At 39.5% G+C, this 20,034-nt stretch overlaps 1 protein-coding gene across 2 annotated transcripts in view; it reads left to right on the forward strand.

The window, feature by feature from the left end:
- Nucleotides 1-20,034, forward strand: part of TRHDE (thyrotropin releasing hormone degrading enzyme) — a 302,627-nt gene that overhangs the window by 263,094 nt on the left and 19,499 nt on the right. Inside the window, exons 13-15 of one of the 2 annotated variants that reach the window (XR_004645855.1) lie at nt 6,435-6,582; nt 9,065-9,162; nt 9,678-9,783. Coding sequence is in view for 1 of the 2 variants with exons in the window: in XM_034771582.1 (XP_034627473.1) it covers nt 6,435-6,582; nt 9,065-9,162; nt 9,676-9,783 (354 nt within the window). In the remaining variant the exon portion in view is untranslated. Of the gene's footprint in view, nt 1-6,434; nt 6,583-9,064; nt 9,163-9,675; nt 9,784-20,034 lie in introns of both variants that reach the window. The other variant, XM_034771582.1, reaches the window with a different exon arrangement.

Below are 20,034 nucleotides of genomic sequence, written 5' to 3' on the forward strand. Positions count from 1 at the left end.
CACATCTGCAGAGCAGTTGTAGCAATGCAAACATCTATGAGCAGCTTGTATGGCAGATGTAAGCAAAGCGGTATGACGGATCAGCAGCAGTGCCACATGAAAGTGAAGAAACTGCGGCAGACATACCAGAAGGCCAGGGAAGCCAACAGCAAGTCTCATGCCATGCCACAGAACTGACACTTCTGCAAAGAGCTGCATACTGTACTTTGCAGGGACCCCCAGCAGCAGCCTACAGAGCACTATGGATATCTCAGTGGAGCCCAGAGACACAAACCATTGTGAACAGTGAGAAGGAGGATGGAGGACATGCAATTATGCCGCAAGCCAGGATCTGTTTAAGACTTCACCACAATCTAGTCATTCCCAGCAGCCAGGCATGGGCAAGCACAGTGCATAATCTGTGTGAATGCATTTCCTATTACAATGTTTAAATATACAGATGGCGCCCAACCCCAACATAGCAGGACACAGAAAAATTAATGATTTTTCATTAATTTATTCATGCTAGAAGAGGTAGAGGTTCAACAGGTAGAGTTGTTATCTGCTTTTCATTCCCCTCTAGAGTTAGGCTGGAGGGTGCAGAGCAGTTTATTTATGTACACAGGGATGTCCTTATTTCTTTAATCCTCCTGAGAGATCTCAATGAAAGTTCATGGAGGTATTTTGTCATCTTCACCTGAAGGTTTCTAAGGATAGCAGCCTTATTTCTTCCTCTATGATAGGGCACTTTCCTACACCACTCTGTGATGACTTTGGCAAGCACTATTGCAGTAAACAGGCTAGTGACATACAGGCCTGGGTGGCTTTTGGACATCAGCAGTAGCTTCGCTTTCTTGTACCATTGTTACCCTCAGGAGCAAGATATCAGTTAAGTCACCACCACCTGTGGAAAATAGTGCCCATATTGATTGACCATTGTCCTGCATTCATCCCCATGGAAATGGGGGCAGGGACGATGACATTTTATTGTTTCATGCAGCTGAACAAGTCCCTCCTCATTTCTCACTCCCAACCCCTGCTGCACCATACTCACTATGGCTGGGGTGCAGAGTAGTGCTGTGCAGAGGGACCCCAAAGCTGAAGTGTCCATGTCATGTTTAAAACCTTTGGGGAGCAAAGGAAAGGAGTTCTGAAACTTAACTTTCCCTTATGACTATACCTACAGTGACACCTCTTTTTGTTTTATCTGTAACTGCTGCTGTTGCCACCTTGAGACTTCCCCCATGGAATATCTGACTGTGATAAAGAGGAGAAAGAAGAGGACAAGGGAGAGTATGTTCAGTGAGATCCTGCAAGCCAGTACTGCATCAGACAGTGAACAGAGGACCTGGAAGGTGAATATTGCAAACAGTATTGAGAGGGGAAGAATGGACAGTAGAAAAGCGCAGGAGTCAGAGAGGAAGATGCATCAGGACATCCTGGGGCTTCTCTGGCAGCAAACACAAATGCTGCAGACTTTGTTGACCTAAGGTTCAACAATCATGGGCCCAGCTTCCTTTGCAGCCAGTGGAGAACTCCATTTTAGCATCTCTCTACACCCTCAATGTTCCATGCAGCATCATCGGTCAGATCTATACCCCACTTCACACTGGGCAACAGTGAAGAGAAATACAGATTCACATACACTGAGATGGCGACAGTGGACATTGGTGATAGGATCAGTGACATTGTGTAATAATTATAAATGCACAGCAACCACCACAAAATGAATAAGTACATTAACATTGTTATATTCATAAATGTACACCAAGCACTAAACACTTCCTAGTAGCCCCAAAACTTCAGGACCAAGTAGAGCACAGTCCACCACACTGCATTTCTGGGGCTGATTATTAACATACTCTTTCAATGCCTCCATTAGCTGTATAGCTTGGAATTGAGCTCTTCTAATAGCCCTATTGTCCGGCTGTTCCAACTCAGCAGACAGCCGCTCCACCTCTACCCTCCATCCCAGTGGCGACTTTCCCCCTTTGCCTCACAGGTATTATGCAGGACACAACAGGCAGCTATAACAATTTATTTTTCTCACTGAGATCCAATCTTGTGATTGAACACTGCCAATATCCCATCAGTCTACCAAAAGCCCATTCACCTGTCATTCTGCACTTGCTCAGCTGGTAGGTGAATCTTCCCTTGGCGCTGTCGAGGTGGTCGATGTACGGCTTCATGAGCCAGATGAGCAAAGGGTAGGCTGGGTCCCCCAGGATCATTGTTGGGATTTCCCTAGTGCCAGTGGTAATCTGTTGGTCAGGAAAGAATCTCCCTGCTTGCAGCTTTCTGAACAGTCCTGTCTTCTTAAAGATGCAGACGTTCTGCACCTTCCTTGACCAACCAACACTGATGTCAGTGATGTATCCACAATGATCCACCAACACGTGTATAACCATAGAAAGTTAGCCCTTTCTGTTAATGTACAGTAAAACCTCAGAGTTATGAATACCAGAGTTACAAACTGACCAGTCAACTACACACCTCATTTGGAACCAGAACTACACAATCAGGCAGCAGTGACAAAAAAAAAAGAAGAAGCAAATACAGTACAGTACCCTTCAACGTAAACTACTAAAAAAATAAAGGGAAGGCGGCATTTTTCTTCAGCATAGTGAAGTTTCAAAGATGTATTAAGTCAGTGTTCAGTTGTAACCTTTTGAAAGAACAACCATGATGTTTTGTTCAGAGTTACAAACATTTCAATTTCTGAGTGTTCATAACTCTGAAGTTCTACTGTACACCATGGCAAGGTGGGCTGGTGCTAAAATAGGGATGTACGCTCTCATCTATCACCTCACTGCAGTTTGAGAACTCTGTTGCAGCAAATCTATACTGCACTTTGCCTAGAGTCACAGGCAGTTGATGATTAATGGCCCTGCACATTTGCATGACAATGGTCCCCAATGGGGATTTTTCAATTCCAAAATGATTGCCCACTTACCAATAACAATCTGGTGTTGCACGCTTCCACAGAGTGATCACCATTCACTTCTCAGCTGTCAGTCCAGCCCTCATTCTGGTTTCCCTACACTGGGTGGTTGGAATGAGCACAGCACACAGATCCAGGAACATGGCCTTTCACACCCAAAAGTTCTGCAGCCACCGCTTGTCATCCCTAACCTGCATTACGATGGTATCCCACCAGTCAGTGCTTGTTTATCACACCCGTAAGCAGCGCTCCACTGTCTGTAGCTGCTCCATGAATGCCACCAACAATGCTAAATTGCTTTTCACTGTGTTCCACAGTGATCGGTCCTCCACAAAAGCATCATGTCCTCCATTGCTGCGGTTCTTCCTGTGACTCTGCAAATACTGGAGGATGGTTCGTCCAGTGTTTGCAACGCTCATGACAGTAGTGCAGAGCTGTGCAGGCTCCATGCTTCAAACAGAAATTGTGGATAGTGAGAAGTGCTGCATGGGTTTGTGGGATTTTTTTAAAAAAGTCACGGAAAGTATGGGATATCAATGGCATTAAGGGATGGAAAAAGTTGCTTGATGGGACCTTGACTCCTTGCTCATAGTCACCCTTGCACAACTGCCCCACCATGCTGTGACTGGAAGCACCCTGTATGCCCACTCTATACACAATAGTAATAATCTTTGTAGAAAATATGCCTTTGTATCATTTGAAAACTGATATCTCACTGTTCAATAATGTCATAGTGAAATGTATGTAGCAACATTATATGAAAGTTATGAAATCCCCCTGTATGATTATTAGCTCATGTTCAAAACCACACAGGCAAAGGTTATAAAAAGAGAAATGTGTATTAACCTCAATTTACATATAAATAATAAACAGGGCCAGCAAGACAGCAGGGAGAGCAGGTGGCAAGAGACAGCAAATTTGTATTTCAGCAAACAGAGGTGGGGGAGAAAGAGCATGGAGCTTCCTTCCTCACCAAACTCCATGTCACCTTCCTCACCATCTGAATAAACTTTGCTTTGAGGGGTAATCTTCAGAAGAATCTATTTCAAAGGTGATTTGGACTATAAAAAAAGGAGCAGAAAACCCCAATCTTTTTCTTTTTCACCCAAGAAGACAAAGGCACCCGCACCTTTGGGCCTCTGGGAAAGATCCTGAGCAAGGGAAGGGTCAGCCACTATCTTGCTGGAAGACAGTGGGTAAGAAAGGCCATCTTAAACAAAGCCTTAAAACAGAACTTGCTGGATTGTTTTAGTGTTTTAGATTCATTTTCATTTTATTTGCTTGTAACTATTTCTAACTTTATCTCTTCTACATGAGTTCACTTACAATCCTATCTTCTTTTGTTTGTTTTATTTTTTAATCGAAACCAATCCGGAGCTATGTTTAAATAGAACTATTTGTTAACATAGCAAACTGTTGAATATTGACTCCTTACTGGGGCAGTGGCTCTTAATAACTGAACTGTCCTGGAAAGGTCTGGACAGTGCAGAACACACGTTTTTGGGAAAATTCAGGACTGGGAATGTGTTGGGTTCACCATACAAGTAGTAACCAAAGCTAGTGGAAGCTAAAGTGTGGCTGTTGTGTTGCTGGCAGGCTGCTGGGGTCAAAACTGCTGGACCAGGGCTGCAACCATACACAGACACTCAGTCAGGCCCTGAGTAATGCTGATAAACTACTTATGAGCAGCCCTGGTTGGGAGCTACGATAGCAAAGCATTGTGAAGCACCCAGGGTTGTGGGGCAGGCGGTGATACAGCCACTCACTGGTTTGGATTGCACCCCATAATGTGACATGTATATTGCCAACATTTCCCAAAAGGCAGTGTGCCGTCCGACTGTAAGTTGCATGCTCGGATACCTACCACACTGAATTTACATAAGCGATCCTGGTGATTATGCACGGCACTAATTCAAACAGCCAAGTATGCAAGCGTACAAGCAATATACTAACTGCAGCGGCTTTATGCCAATGTAACTCACATTGACCAAAGTTTGCGGTTTAGACGTTGCCTCAGCTCTCTGCATACTTCCCACCACCAAGTGGGCAAAGATGGCATGGAACAGGATGGGGAGTGGCTGACTGGGTTCTGGTAGGGAAATAAGATGAATCCTTTCAAAGCCTGCAGTAACTTCCTTCCTTCCCCAAAGCAAAAGAAGAACGGGTGAAATTGTGTCATGAAGTGAATTTTGGGGCACAGTGCCTCCTGGGCTATGAATGTGGTGTAGCTTACAAACAGGCCCTTGTTTAGGATTGTGCCAAAAGACACAACCCTAGCATAAAGATTTCAGTGAAGTTATTCTGGATTTAAACTGGTATAACTGAGATCAGACTAGCCCCAGGTCTTTGAACAGCCTGGTATCCATGGTCCCCTACACAGCACTTAATCTTTGTTTGCCTGTATGGATGTCTCTCTTCAGACAATTAGGGAAATGAAAGGGAACATTTTCATCCCATAAAGGGAACAAAGGACTATGAAGATATTTCAAACCCTCGCCTATGTTAAACAAGTCCAGTCCTGAAAGTTTAATGAAAACAGAATCACTATTTCTTGTTGCTGCAGGCATAGAACTTCAGTGGGAGTTAAACACATGCATTAAGAGAAAAATAGGCCTGTGTGTTGCTAGAAAGTTTTCACCATAGAATTAAATTTTACTATTGCATTTTAGATTGTTAAGAAATAAAGCAGTTCAAAAAGGAAAAATGAACAAAAATCCTGAAGCTTGAAGTTTCCAGTATAGAATTTTAAAAATAAACTTTTAAATGTTTGTATATCTGCTACACTTTGTGTAAACATGTTACTTTAAACAACTTTCTTGAAATTCTGTGAAACTATTTCGCTCACTGGATGAGGCTCTTTATGCCAATGAAAGGATGAAGCCGCTCTCTGATTGACTTGTAAGCTAGTGAAAAAATGGAGTTTATATGAGAAGAGCTAACACATCATTAACTACTGTGATCCTTTTGAGTGCTGCTTCAGTTTAACAATATAACTTGTTCCAAAATGGTTTGCAATAGACATCAGACAAAGCTGCTTTTGGAGCTGGGGGAGGAATTTTGAAACTAAAGAATGTCCCTTCACAATCAGTTTTTCTCAGTTGCCCATGACCTGTCAAAATTTTCTGAGAAGCAAAATGCCTGGGCTTGTTGATTTTGTTTAGACCACATTCTGTCTACACTGTAGCAATAAAATACTTTCTTTCTTTCTTTCTTTCTTTCTTTCTTTCTTTCTTTCTTTCTTTCTTTCTTTCTATATTCAGCTACTTTACTGTTTGCATTTTTTAATAGACACTGGCTTCTATTTAAATTAGGGATATTGGCATCCTGTAAAAAGACACTCAACACATAAGAGTTGGGTTTTTTTTTTTACTAACACTGACTTTCATTTCATTATAATGTGATGTATTTATCATGCTTTTCTGCCTTTCATTTGCATATGAAAAACCCTCATTTTTGCGTCATCATGTATCTTCTCTGAAAATAATAATTAACATGAACTTCTTTGACTGTACAGAGCTGGCTATTTGCCTCAGAATATTCCTCTGGAGATTATCAGATACCTTTCCGAGGAGAAGGATTTTCTGCCTTGGCATGCTGCCAGCCGAGCTCTTTATCCTCTAGATAAATTGCTGGACCGCACTGAAAACTACAACATTTTCAATGTAAAAGATATATTCTCTTCTTTTTTATTGTCCTGAGATGAACTAGTCCACAGTCAGTTATTGTAATTGATCTAGGGATATTAACTTTCTTTCTAATTATTTTGTATTTAAATGTAGCAATTGTCAAACTTAGGTTCATTTGCATTTGAACAGTGATAAGGGCTATTTGAGGCATATATAATGAGTAGAAGGAAACTTAGCTGTTCTTCTTATAAAATATTATGACAAATAAGTTGTTTGATTCTTAAAAATTCTATAGTTCTCTGGAGCCACAGGACTACACTTTCATTGAGGCCCAAAATAAGCATGGACAGAAAATGTGCTCACAGAATTGAGCAGGATGCATGCAGTTGCAGTCTATATTGTTAGTCATTATTTTCATCCTGAAAGGCATAGTGAAGTCAATGCATTTCCCTTAATTAACAAGGATTAGATCACAACTGAGTCAAAAACCTATTCATAATTGGGACCAGGAGAACAACAGTAGCAGCAAACAGTAGATAATCCAAATAGACATGACAAACATTTTAAAATGTTACCTGAAAAAATGTTGCTTAATCTTGAAGCATATTTGTTAAAAGGAACATTGTTTATGACACAGACTTTAATTGTATTTATTAACAATTATAAGCTGTATTACACCTGTGTACTGTCAGTGAATTTTATGTACGCTGCATACATTGAATGCCCAACCACTTGTGCATAATTTTATAGTACAGTTGAAATGAAGAAACTACATAAAGTCTGGTATATTTAAGGAGACATTTTTAAAATACACCCAGATACATGCTGGCATGGAGAATTTATATGAGGATTATATTACAGATTAATAAAGAAATACTGGAAATGTTTCTTCATGAACCTATGATCTGGTTCTAACTCCAAACCAGATCGCTCTCATGTAAAATTACACTTTTCATCTTCCTAGTCTATCATTACCTGCACTGAAAAATCATTATTAGACAGTGATTGCTGTTTAGTTTTAGACATGACTGTGTAAAGAGAATACAATTTTAATAAACAAAAATGGTCAAAATTAATTAGGGTTGTGTTTTACCACTACTGATTCTTCCTGAAATCTGAAAGCAGAGTTGATGGCAGAAGAAATATAAACTCATTATAGTCACAGAATAACTTATCTGCTCGAGAAAGCTATCCAGTGCATCTCCTTTGGTTCTGTCATCACACACATATGCACATGCATCCATAAAAATAAAATGGATATTCTCTTGCATTAGTTCATTTCAGTTCTTTTTTTCAAAGCAGTGAATTCTAGTGGCAGAAAATTATGCTGTGACTACAGTGACAATAGTATACTTCATAACTTGTAACTGAATGTAAAGATGCCTAATGTGCAAGATGTGAGAGTAAGATAAAACATGTCTTGTGCTGGCTTTGATATTTATACACAGCAACAGCTAAATGGACATTGAAATAGTGTCATTATATAACCCAGTCTTGATATGCAGCACACATTGTTTAGTATTATTAGATCAGTTGGCTGCACCTGTGTAATGGTTTCGCTGTAGCTATGAAAATAAAGACGATCATAGCTAAGGCTATGATTTGGTCACAGGTGCTTTTAGTAAAAGTCACGGACAGGTCATGGGCAATAAACAAAAATTCATGGCCCGTGACCCGTCCATTACTTTTACTAAAAATACCTGTGATTAAATCTTGGAGGGGAGCGTGGGGGCCTGCTGCTGGAGGGAAACATGGGGGGCTGCTGCTGGGGGAGGTGTGCCCAGGGTCAGTGGCACCAGCTGCGGAGCAGCAGACTGCAGCTGCTCTGTCCCACTGCCTGGGACCGCTGACCATGGCTGCTCTGGCCGGCCGTCCAGGGAACACTGCTGGGGGCCGCCGGAGCAGTAGCTGGTGTGGCTGTCCCAGGGACCACCTGAGTAGCTGGCTCTGGAGCCAGCTGCTTGGGCGGCCCTAAGGTCAGCCACACTGGCCCCTGGAGAACTCACGGAGGTTGCGAAAAGTCACAGAATCCGTGACTTCCGCGACCTCCGTGAGAGGCACGGAGCCCTAATCGTTGCTATCAGTTATCTCACTACGTATGTGCTAAGTGAGCCAGTTTAAATGTTTAATGATGGCCATTATTCAGACATTCATTGTGAAGTCAAGATTGGCTTAGCTAGAGTAGACATTAGCCTGTCCAAGCTCCAGCAACACTTCACTTTTGTATTGTGAGTTCAAAATACTGTTAAAGTAAACAATTTATAAACTGCTGTATTCTTTACCATTAAATTAGCTAACCCAGTAGACCCAGTCATGTAGCTGTTCTGTAGATTCATCTTCCATTTAAGTAAAGAGTGGGATTGCATACAAAAGCATTGCAATACGAGATCCAAATCAAAGAATTTTGAAAGTGGGGCATTATTAAAAACATCAATCAACAGTATTTCAAGTTTGAACTGAAAAATCAAAAATGAAGTTTAATTCTGAAAATATATTTAACCTATTTTTTTTCTTCCAGGAATATATTTTAAAACAAGTTGCAGCGATGTACCTCAAACTTGGATGGCCAACGAATAATTTAAACAGATCCCTTGTTCAAGCTGCCTACCAACATGAGTACTGTTATATTTTTTTTATTAATTTTCACAGGAGATAGTTGTAGTAAAGTGCTTTCCCAATACTTAATGTGAATTTCAGCATCATGAGATTCCTTTCTATCCTTTTCCTCCTTTCATTTCTCCTCACTTGAGGGGGCTAGGTGCTATGAATCAGTTTCCTCTGCCTGGAATTTTGAGAACAAAGACATGTTCCTGTTAAGCTTTAATTTAAGTACTGGCTCCATCGGAGACTTTGGGATTTGAACTCACGAGACCATTGAATTTAGTAGGGTTGTGTGAATGTAATACTGCCCATTTTGATCCATGGCCTTTAATTAAAAATTGTAACTGTAACAACATGGTACTTAGTTGTTACTCAAAGATATACAGTTACCACGTCTTTAATATTTTTGTTTAATTAAATATTAACAGCTCCTTATAAGAAAGGTTAGAATATTTTCTTCTGAGAATTTCAACGTATTTATTAATGTGACCTCATTAGTGTCTTTATTTGTGTTTTCGACTAACCCAGAGAATTGCGTCGAGAAGTCATCATGCTGGCCTGCAGCTTTGGTAATAAACACTGTCACCAACAGGCTGCAACTTTAATCTCAGATTGGATTTCCAGCAATAGAAACCGGTAAGTGGAACAAAAATGCATCTCCCGTCCACCCAACTCAGAACCATTATAGTATGAGTGTGTCTCTTTTGTCTACACACTTTTTGCATACAGGTAAAAAATGAAGCAGAACTCACCAGCTGTCATTTAAAACATTGCTGTGAGGCTGCAGAGCTAGAAGGGGTGGGAAAGATCTCTTAATTTATGGATTGGGCAAATGGAGCCTCCTGAGGAAAAAAAGAGGTTGATTTTAAGGAAGGATGTAATGGAAGAAAGAGAGGATGCTTGGTAGATGAAGACAGGAATAAGGGCAACATGACAAAAAGTGTGAAGCTGTAAGTGGGAAAGGAGATAAAGGGAGGAGTGTGGTAAAAGTTTTCAGAAGACCTGAAAGAGAGAGGGAGGAAAAGAGATGATGAAATGTAGTAGAGGGAAATATTATGTAGAGCTTTGTAACTCAAGATACAGAACTTGAAAGAGATGCTGTAGGAGGCAGGAAGCTAATAGAGGGATTCAAGGAGGAGTAATGTAATAGGAGCAATGGGGGGCATTAGCAGCAGTATAATGGACAGGCAAGAACTATAGTAGGCAAGCAGACCAGCCAGAGATTTGGGTTGTCAGGTCATTGACAATGTGCAAAGTATGCATATAAGTGCAGAGTATTAATAAATAAAGTAGTCTGATTATTAAATCATGCAGTTATTCATGGAGAGTAAGGCATGTACAGGTGAGGACCACAGCTTTCTTATGAAAGAATCATCCTTTTTTTCATCTGGTGGAAGGCAGGAAACCAGTTTCCGCATATCACGGGATATGATGTTTTGTTTCTAGGTAAAATATTTTATTTCAGGTGAAGTTTTCAAAAGCACCTAAGTCCCATTTTTAAAACTGAATGAGGCACTTATTTTCAAAGGTATTTAGGTGCATAAGGATGCCGATAGATGCCATGTGGGATTCTCAAAAGCACCTAAGCAGGTTAGGTGCCTATCTCCCACTAAAATCAAAATAATTTCCCATTGAAACCTGCTTAGGCACTTTTGAAAATGCCATTAGGTGCCTACATACATTTGAAAACCTGCCACTAGGGAAAACGTCTACTACATGGCAAGCAGAATCCTGCAACAGCGAGTCTCAAAACTCAGATCTACAGCTCCTGGTGCTAAAAATGGATGTGTAAACACTGGGATTGGGCTTTAAATCCTAGGGAGGGGAATGAGTTTCTGAGCCCAAGCTCCAACCTGAACCCTAAAACCAACACAGCTATTTTTAGTGCTGTAGCGTGAGCCCAAATTTGTAGAGCCAATCTCTGAAACTCGCTGCCACTGGTTTCTGCTCGCCATGTAGACATACCCTTAGTGACTTTGAAAATGGGATTTAGGGCTAGATTCACCCTAAGGGAGTTAAGCACTGTAATGTTCCATGTTGTAACTTTTAAGGACCCTGCTGCCTAGTGGAATTTACGACCCCAAGTGAGGCATCCCACAGGCGAGAGAGGCAGAAAGATGCCTAGTTTGTGAATCCTGGCAGGGCTTAAGCATGAACTAGTTGCTGAGCAGGTCAATGGCATCAGAACTTAGGCAGCTTTGTGCATGGCCACTAGCAGAAACATAGGCACCTAGGAAATGTAATCAATAGTAATGTAGGTGCTACAGACTTGGATGGCAGCTGAATGGTGGATTTGTGAATTCCATTGGTGCCTAGATGTTGGATTTAGGCGCCTAAAATGGCAGGTACGCACCTACATCCTACTTTGAATCTAGGCGTTAGTCTTCTAAGTCACTTAAGTGTTTTGGAAAAAAGTATCCAGAGTCTATGAAAATATGCCCCAAACTCCAAAAAGAAAGTGTTATTAAAGGATTTGTCAGGTTAATTCTGTATGATGAATCCAAGCATGCACACTTTTAAGAGAATCCTTATCAATATCAAAATTAGCAAACATCAACAATGCTAGATACGTAGCTATTCAAAGAGGAAAATACAAAGAAAGAATCACAGGAAAGGATCTGCAAAAGTAATTTACTGAGATACTCATTTGCAACAGCAAAATTAGTTAATCACATTTAACATAATCTATTAAATTGCACAGCAGTAGATAATGCAATATATAAAAGCTGTCACCCTGGAAAGCCTCCCCCTCTCCCTCCTAAAGGACTAGAGAAGAAGGAGGCATCAGAAAAAAGCTTATTGCTTTGCTAACAATAGCGAGAAAGGAAAGGAACACATTTAAGGAGCCTTCTGAAAACTAATCTTACCTTTTCCACAAGGCCATTCTTGGGAGCCCAAGATTGTGACTGCCGGAGCACAATGAATGTTATGATAAAGGTATCAGAGCGAGGCAGAGGAGGAAAAATACCAGCTAGTTAAAGCAATACATTTCTGTAAAGAAACTGGGCAATTTTGAAAAATAGCCACCACAAATAATGTAATTATAGAACAGGGATTGACTTCAGATGATAAATAAGGGTGCAACTTGCAAAGAAGACAGATTTCTTTTATTTATTTCGTAAGATTCTAAGTTCAGATCTTTTTCCCCACCCCAGAGATTGCCAATTGCTGTTCTCAAAACAGTCACCACGTTTGAATGTGACTAACTCATTGACAGGCTGATACCATGTCTGCTCATTTTGGAAAGGCATCACAAAGGTCACTTATTGTAGTTGAGAAACTTTCTGCCAGTTTAGCAGCTTAGTAGTCATAAAATTAGCTTGTACTTCAGTATCAACATTTATATAGGATCAGCACATCTATTTTTGCTCATACATTAGTATGGCTATATAATGGTTCAGCTTTCTGCCATATCACCGAGATTCTGTTATTACCAATAATAATAATAATTCTGTAATAAGAATTTAGTTAACATGGTGTGTGAGCCAGAACAGAAGCCAGAACACGCTCCCTTAACCGTGTTGGCTAATATGAGTATAATGGGCAAAAAAGTACATCTTGGAATACATACAAGGAAGAGATATGTAATTCAGTGCCATTTTTATATTGTTATCTTTGTGATCATAACTGTACTTCACTCAGTTTGATGTACTATGAATATTCTTATAACATCATGTCCTTAAAAGCTACCTTTTGTTTTGTACTGTCAGTTGCAACCATAGTATCTCTGTACCATTCTCTCTGCATGCATCTTCTCCCACAAAAGGAGAGACTGCTGTCTCAATGGGAGCATTCCCTTCCTTTCTCCAGAGCATTTTGACAATTCTCCACAGTGCTAATAAAAGACCACTGGAGGTAGAGATATGCATCATCTCTCCCTCCTCCCAGTGTTAACAACAAAGTTAATACAGCCAGAGGTTATATATACTGTACTTAGAGAATCATTTCCACAAAGCAGAACAAAGTGGTCAAACACCTGCTGGGAAATTCCAGGCAATACAGTTGCAGTGGAGTCACATTGCCAGGGAACCAGGGCAGAGCTACAGAGGGCTAAGAGCTGATCAAAGGAGGCAGAGGATCTCTGCATAGGTGCCCCACTTCCCCCAACAAATCTCCAATATCAGCAGCATTTGTGGGTTGGCCTCCCAGTTTGTCCCCTAGAGGTTGGGGAATGCTACCTCCAATAAGAGAACTCAAAAGAAACTTTGAAGGAAGTGTTTTCTGTCTCCTTTGTGGTATTTCCACATATGAGTACAGTCTGACCCAGAGTTTACTGAATACTATAGTAAAAAATAAAGGCAACATTGCAATGCTTTGCCCTGAATGATCTATTTTGGAAGCTGGAGTGGCTAATCCAAAGAGCTGATTTACAAACAATGCAAATTGAGAAGTATTGAAAATTCTTTGGAACATAAGAGTACAAAAGAATACCGGGGAGGTAGATTGACATCAATCAAATGAGATTCAATACAAATATAAGCTAATATTAAGTTAAGCTTTTATGACTGTACAAATTTACAGGCAGTGGAACAAGTGGCTAAGAAGGCTAGGGAATCTCAATCCCTGGATATAGTCAAAGTTAGAGTGAACACACATCTAATTAGGAATGGTTTGGGAATGACAAAATAAATCTTGCTGTGATGCTTGGTTAGATGGCTCTTTAGAGATTCTTTCCATCCCAAATGTTTATGTATTTTACTTGCGTAATTTAATTGTGGGCTAGGGAAGGGCAATAATCAACTACAGTAATGTATACCTCTATACTGTTTGAATATTTCTGCAGGTGTCCTAGTAATACTGTTTAATATAGTAGGTCTAAAATTAATTACCATGTACTCTGCACTCCAGGAGATTAAAATAATTATAATAATCATGTATTTACTATGCTTTGTTCTTTACCATGTAAATAAGTTACCACTGCTGATCAAGATAACAAAAGACCTAGGTTCATAACACAAGAACTAGGGGTCACCAAATTAAATTAATAGGCAGCAGGTTTAAAACAAACAAAAGGAAGTGTTTTTTTCACACTGACTGTTTTCACAGTCAACCTGTGGAACTCCTTATAAGAGAATGTTGTGAAGGCCAAGATTATAACAGGGTTCAAAAAAGCGCTAGATAAGTTCATGGAGGGTAGGTCCATCAATGGCTATTAGCCAGGATGGGATGGTGTCCCTAGCCTCTGTTTGACAGAAGCTGGGAATGGGCGACAGGGGATGGATCACTTGATGATTAACTGTTCTGTTCATTCCCTCTGGGGCACCTGGCATTGACTGCTGTCGGAAGACAGGAAACTGGGCTAGATGGAACTTTGGTCTGACCCAGTATGGCCGTTATTATGTTCTTAAGCTCAATCGTGAATTGGCCAGTAGTACTTACATTTGTAGCTTATACCTTGAAAAGTTAAATATGTTTTGGGGTTAAAACTAAATGCAGAATTAAAGAAAATAATTATATCTCCCAGTGTTTTAGTCTTCTCTTTAATACCAGCAATATTGAATAACACCATTAGACTTCCAGGCACAACACTATTACTTTCACATCTTCTTTACAAAAAACATACACTAATCTACGTGAGATGAGTGCTCATGAGGTTTAGAAGGACATTCTCCACAACTCTGTGAATTTCATCTATTCCACAGGAAATTCCATTCTGTGACACTAATACACTACTGCAGGGGTAGGCAACCTATGACACGCGTGCCAAAGGTGGCACGCAAGCTGATTTTCAGTGGCACTCACACTGCCCAGGTCCTGGCCACCAGTCCGGGGGGCTCTGCGTTTTAATTTAATTTTAAATGAAGCTTCTTAAACATTTTTAAAACCTTATTTACTTTACATGCAACAATAGTTTAGTTATATAGACTATTAGAAAGAGACCTTTTAAAAATGTTTAAATGTATTACTGGCACGCGAAACCTTAAATTAGAGTAAATAAACAAAGACTCGGAACACCACTTCTGAAAGGTTGCCGACTACTGCATTGGTGCGCCAATAGCTGATCTCATCTCCTGATACTTGTGTCCTAAAATAAATGATGCGAGAAAGAGATTGCAGCCATTTCTGTGGCTAAAAAATTATGATAATTTAGAGTGCAAAATGCTTAATGACAGTGCAGTTCTCAGCCACTCTGCCAGGAAAGAATGCCAGAGCATGACTCAAAGGACACATTTGATCACAAAGGCATCGAACCAAATAGCCAGCCTTAAGTAACTGACTCCAAGGAGTGTCAACGGATCTGTTTATTGATTCTGTTCCAGGTCTGTACAGGATTTTAATCCTAGCAAGATCTAACGAAAGAAATTTTATATGAAGTTTTTGTTGAAAACCTGAGAACAAATTTTAATGTGAGATTCACTTTCCTTTTAATTATTAAATTAATACAGATCTGATATTTTTATATAACTATGGGCTCCACTTCAGTTTACTTCAGGCCTCACAAATGCTGCTGATGGTGCTTAGCATGGCAAACATGATCTTGCTGCAGTAAGATGAATACATACTTCCATAAGTGGACAAGAGTGAAACTTCTATGAGGAATAAGGAACATTCTTTATACAATCATTGAAATTAGTGTTGTCGATTTAGGAATGGGGATCGTAGAATTCAAGATACAGGCAAATACTATGCAGCAGAAGCTACTGCTTGCTGAAAATTAAGATGTTTGCTGCTACCTTCATTTAACTGGGATGATCCCTGTGAAGCTCTTTCATGTGTGAAGAAATACATTACTCACACTCTGTAGTTATGAGAGCATTGTGGTTCAGCCTAAAAAATTAGCAAAATTACCATACAAAGTCTGCCTGAGCTTGAGAATCAGCCTTGTTAACCTTTTTAACCTCCGTTAATGCATTGGTTTTGAAGGCAAAAAACAATGTTAAGAGCATTAGCATTTGCAGCGTTTCTGCTTTGGATGCATTCTAACCTCTAAAGCTCAGGAAGAAATGTGCAGAGGACAATAGTTTATAAACTCCTGAAGTGTGATGTCATAGTAAATGATGGCCTGTCAGCATCTGCTGTGACACCCCCAAGGCATGACTTAGTGAAGCCCACTGGAAAGGGCATTGGATATTCAGAGCCAGTCACCAATGGATTCTCAGATTTTTCCTTCTTTTGAAATGTAGCCCATTCCTATTCATCCGTTATCTATGTTCAAATAGTTGTAGGACTAATTGCTTGACTTTTTTTCACAGAAAACTGTTAACACGTGCATTTGTTTTATTTGATTCAGTATCAATTAGAGTAACATGCATTGGGTTTTCAATCTTCTGGCTATCCCCATGCAGAATAGAGATCAGAGATATAGAGTACCTGTGATTTGAGAACTATCATGATTAACAGACTACCTACAATTACTATCACATATTGAATCACATCGTTAATACAGGTAAATTGTAGGCTATTTCAAATTCCTGGTTGATTAGGTACCTACTGTTTTAGATTTAATTTGTCTTTGACTATTTATACTATTATTTTTCTGTACTGAGTACTTTGATCATTCTCAACTACTTAGGATATTGGTCTGAAGCTATGTCCAGTGGCAGCAGCTGGTGGTGTCCAATATTTTTCGTTATCCAATTTTCACAGGACTCAAACTGGGTAAGTTTAGGGCTGCATTCTGATAGTTAAAGAAGAAAGCTTGAAACCTCTTATAGATTTGGCATCTCTTGGCCTTGCATCTGTGAACCAGACTCTCTTTTGACTAAGATTTACCTCTAAGGTTAGCGACATTATTCTGTTATTGACATGGGTGTTGTCTTGTAGTTTAGCCCAGCTGATATACAATATTCAACTTCTTTAACACTTTGTTTTCTTTGTTCTATTCTGAGTATACTTTTTGTAGCTCTCTTGGATCAGAAGATGTGATCCAGTGTGATCCAGCAAAGTAGATGATATTTACAATGATACAGTGAACTGATCCTGTCAAAATAGAATATTGTCCAGCATCTTTTCCCTAACACAACAGTCATTGAACTTTTCCAGAGGGCACTGTTCCAACTTCGTGGGGAAGAATAAGTAGGGACTGCCAGGAGACCCTGCATGCACATCTGTCCTGGTTTTTAACCACAGGATTCCTGATAGATTTCATAGCCATAAAGGACAAACAAATTAATCATAAATATAATTTTGAAGGGTTCAGGAATGGCTGTGAGCCAACATACTTAAATACCTTATTCCAGGCTTCCCTCCCATGGAAACAAAATCTGTAAAAGAGAAAAAATACTTTGCAGTCTCCACAAGTTCACATCATGGTGTTGGCCCCACAGGCTTCCCTGACAGGAGAAGGATTGCCACTTTGAGTAAGTAGAAAAAGAATGTTCGAGAAACCTTGCAAAACATGGATTGTCCATGCATTCTGCACCCTGGCCTTCATATTCCTCTCTACCCTCAGGTCATATTTCCCACAAAAGTCATCTTGACATTAAGGTTTCTTCTGTGTCTATACAACAAACCATCTTTGCAGAAAACAGAAGGAAGTTAACGTTGGTCTGACTGAAAACCCATAGAGTTCTGGCTTTGACTTATCATCAGTACAGAGGTGTTTCCATAGACCCTCTGAGAGAAGGTATGCCATGAAACAGCCATTCCCATCCCTCTCATGAGTTTCAGGTCATTAGCACCCATTTTTGCACATCTTGCTTCTCCTTTACACCACAGACTAAAGAGGAAAATATGGGAGCTAGAAATTGAAGCTAACACTTTAGAATGTAGCATCCTGAGATCTAATTATCTTGTAAGAGATGTTTTTAAATGTATCCATTCAGCTTGGGGCTTGTCCAGTAGTTTCCACATTTGTTATTTCACAGGGTTCCCTGTAAAATACTCCTATATCTGAGTGCAATGTTAATGATGTTAATTTTCTCTATATCAGTCATAAGAAAAGTGCAAGTAATGAAGTAAGAATGTCATCGGTCATATAATTTGCACAAACACAATAGTACCCAAGAGCCCTAATTTGAGAATACTAGATTGTCATAGTCAGTAAGAACAATTTGTATTTACTCTTCAAGAGACAATTGATTCACACTAATCTGGCTGCCTAATTTATTTCACCTCTTTACTGGATCAACCTTTAACTACTCTGGAAATACCACCATAAAAATACATTGAACTGCCACAACAGTTGCAACATGTTTGTAGGCTCAGGTCAATGGTAGATAACGGAGATTTCTTAGTCATTATTTGATATACATTCTAATGAAATCTGGGCCAAATGACAGATAATCAAATACATATACCAAAAGTAACCGTTTTCCTTCTTTTTCTTCTCTTTCTTCCTCTGTCTGCTGCTTTGAGATGCATTGTTTTGTCACTTCATTTCACATCTGTGCACTAAGGCCCTGATCTTGCAAACACTTATACCTGTGCTTAACCTAAAAATCGGGAGCATGAGTGTTTGTGGATGTGTGGCCTAAAAGGTTAATGATTTGTGTGAGGTATCTAGAAGACACGTTACTTGTGTACAAAGTTTTGATGTTCATCACTTAATTTTCAGAAGTCATTAGACTTATGGGACCTGTGGGAATACAGAGAAAAGACTATTTTTTCATACATATATGTATATAAAATGTAAAACATAACACAAACAAACAACCCTAGATCCTTTCTTCTATGTTATCAACTTCTGTAAATTTTAATGACCTTGAAAATTCATTGTTGAAGATCTGTATCTGTGTGGATACAGATGTAGAGATACATTATATTTTGCAATGTTATTAGAGTACAGCCAGATGGTGGCAGCCAATGTTGCTGAAGTAATTTAATTAATTGATAGGTTGTAAGAACATTTGAGTGGAATCTTACAGTCAAGTCAATAAAACTGTTTAAGGAGGAAGAAAAGACTGCTGAGTGCATGAGTTAATCAAGGAAATAGTGGATGGTGTTGTGAAAGAGGATCTAGGGAGTATGTCTAATAGAAGAAAGGATTGCATCTTGTTTACAAGTAAATAGAAAATGTGTTGTTTATTGGGCACTTCCTCCAAGTAACAGCTTTGCTTCCTCAGTTTTCTAGGCGATCACAGAAAAATCTCCTGCCCCTTCTACTGATTTTAAGTAAACAACATCCCAAACAAATTAATTTGAAAACTTTAGAGCTTTGATCGATTTCTTTTGTTTGTTTGTTTGTTTGTTCAACAACCAAAATACCAACCACAATAAAGAAAAACAATTTGAAAGGCAGGGCCATTTTGGGGGTAGAAAAAATGCCAACAAAGGACAAAACAACAAAAATCTACAGCAGAGATGGGCTGCACAAGTTAATGTATAGCTTGCCATTCAGACATTAAAAAATGATGTTGCATAACTGGCACTGGGTGTAGCTAGAAAAAGTTATTGGATAGAGGATAGATGATCTTGTGGTTAAGGCATTAGACTGAACCTCATGTGATCTGGGTTCAATTCCTGGCTCTGCCTTAGACATCCAGTGTGACCTTATGTAAGTCCCTTAATCTCTCCGTGCCTCAGTTTCCCATGTGTCAAATGGGGATAATCAGACTTCCCTTCTACCACCCTTTCAGTGAAATCCTGGCCCTACTAAAATCAGTAGAAGTTTTCCCACTGACCTCATTATGTCCAAAATTTCACCTTTTGTCTGTTGTGTCTATTCCAATTGTAAACACTTTGGAAGAAGGGACCTTCTCCTCCTGTGTGTATGTATAATACCTAGCACAATGATTCCCAGGTTTGAGTTAGGCTACCGTAATAAAAATAAGTAAAGAAGAGAGGCAAAAATTGTGTTTATCTTCTTAGAAAAGACACATAACAATGTACTGTTACTAATGTGGCATCATTTGTTTTATGTTTTAGTATATGCAGTGCTAATACATTATTCCATGGGTGCCATTCTTTTAATATTATCTGAGCTTTGTAACCTAATAAACAATGCTA

The sequence above is a fragment of the Trachemys scripta genome, chromosome 1 (genome assembly GCF_013100865.1).
Source record: "Trachemys scripta elegans isolate TJP31775 chromosome 1, CAS_Tse_1.0, whole genome shotgun sequence".
Classification (NCBI taxonomy): Eukaryota; Metazoa; Chordata; order Testudines; family Emydidae; genus Trachemys; species Trachemys scripta.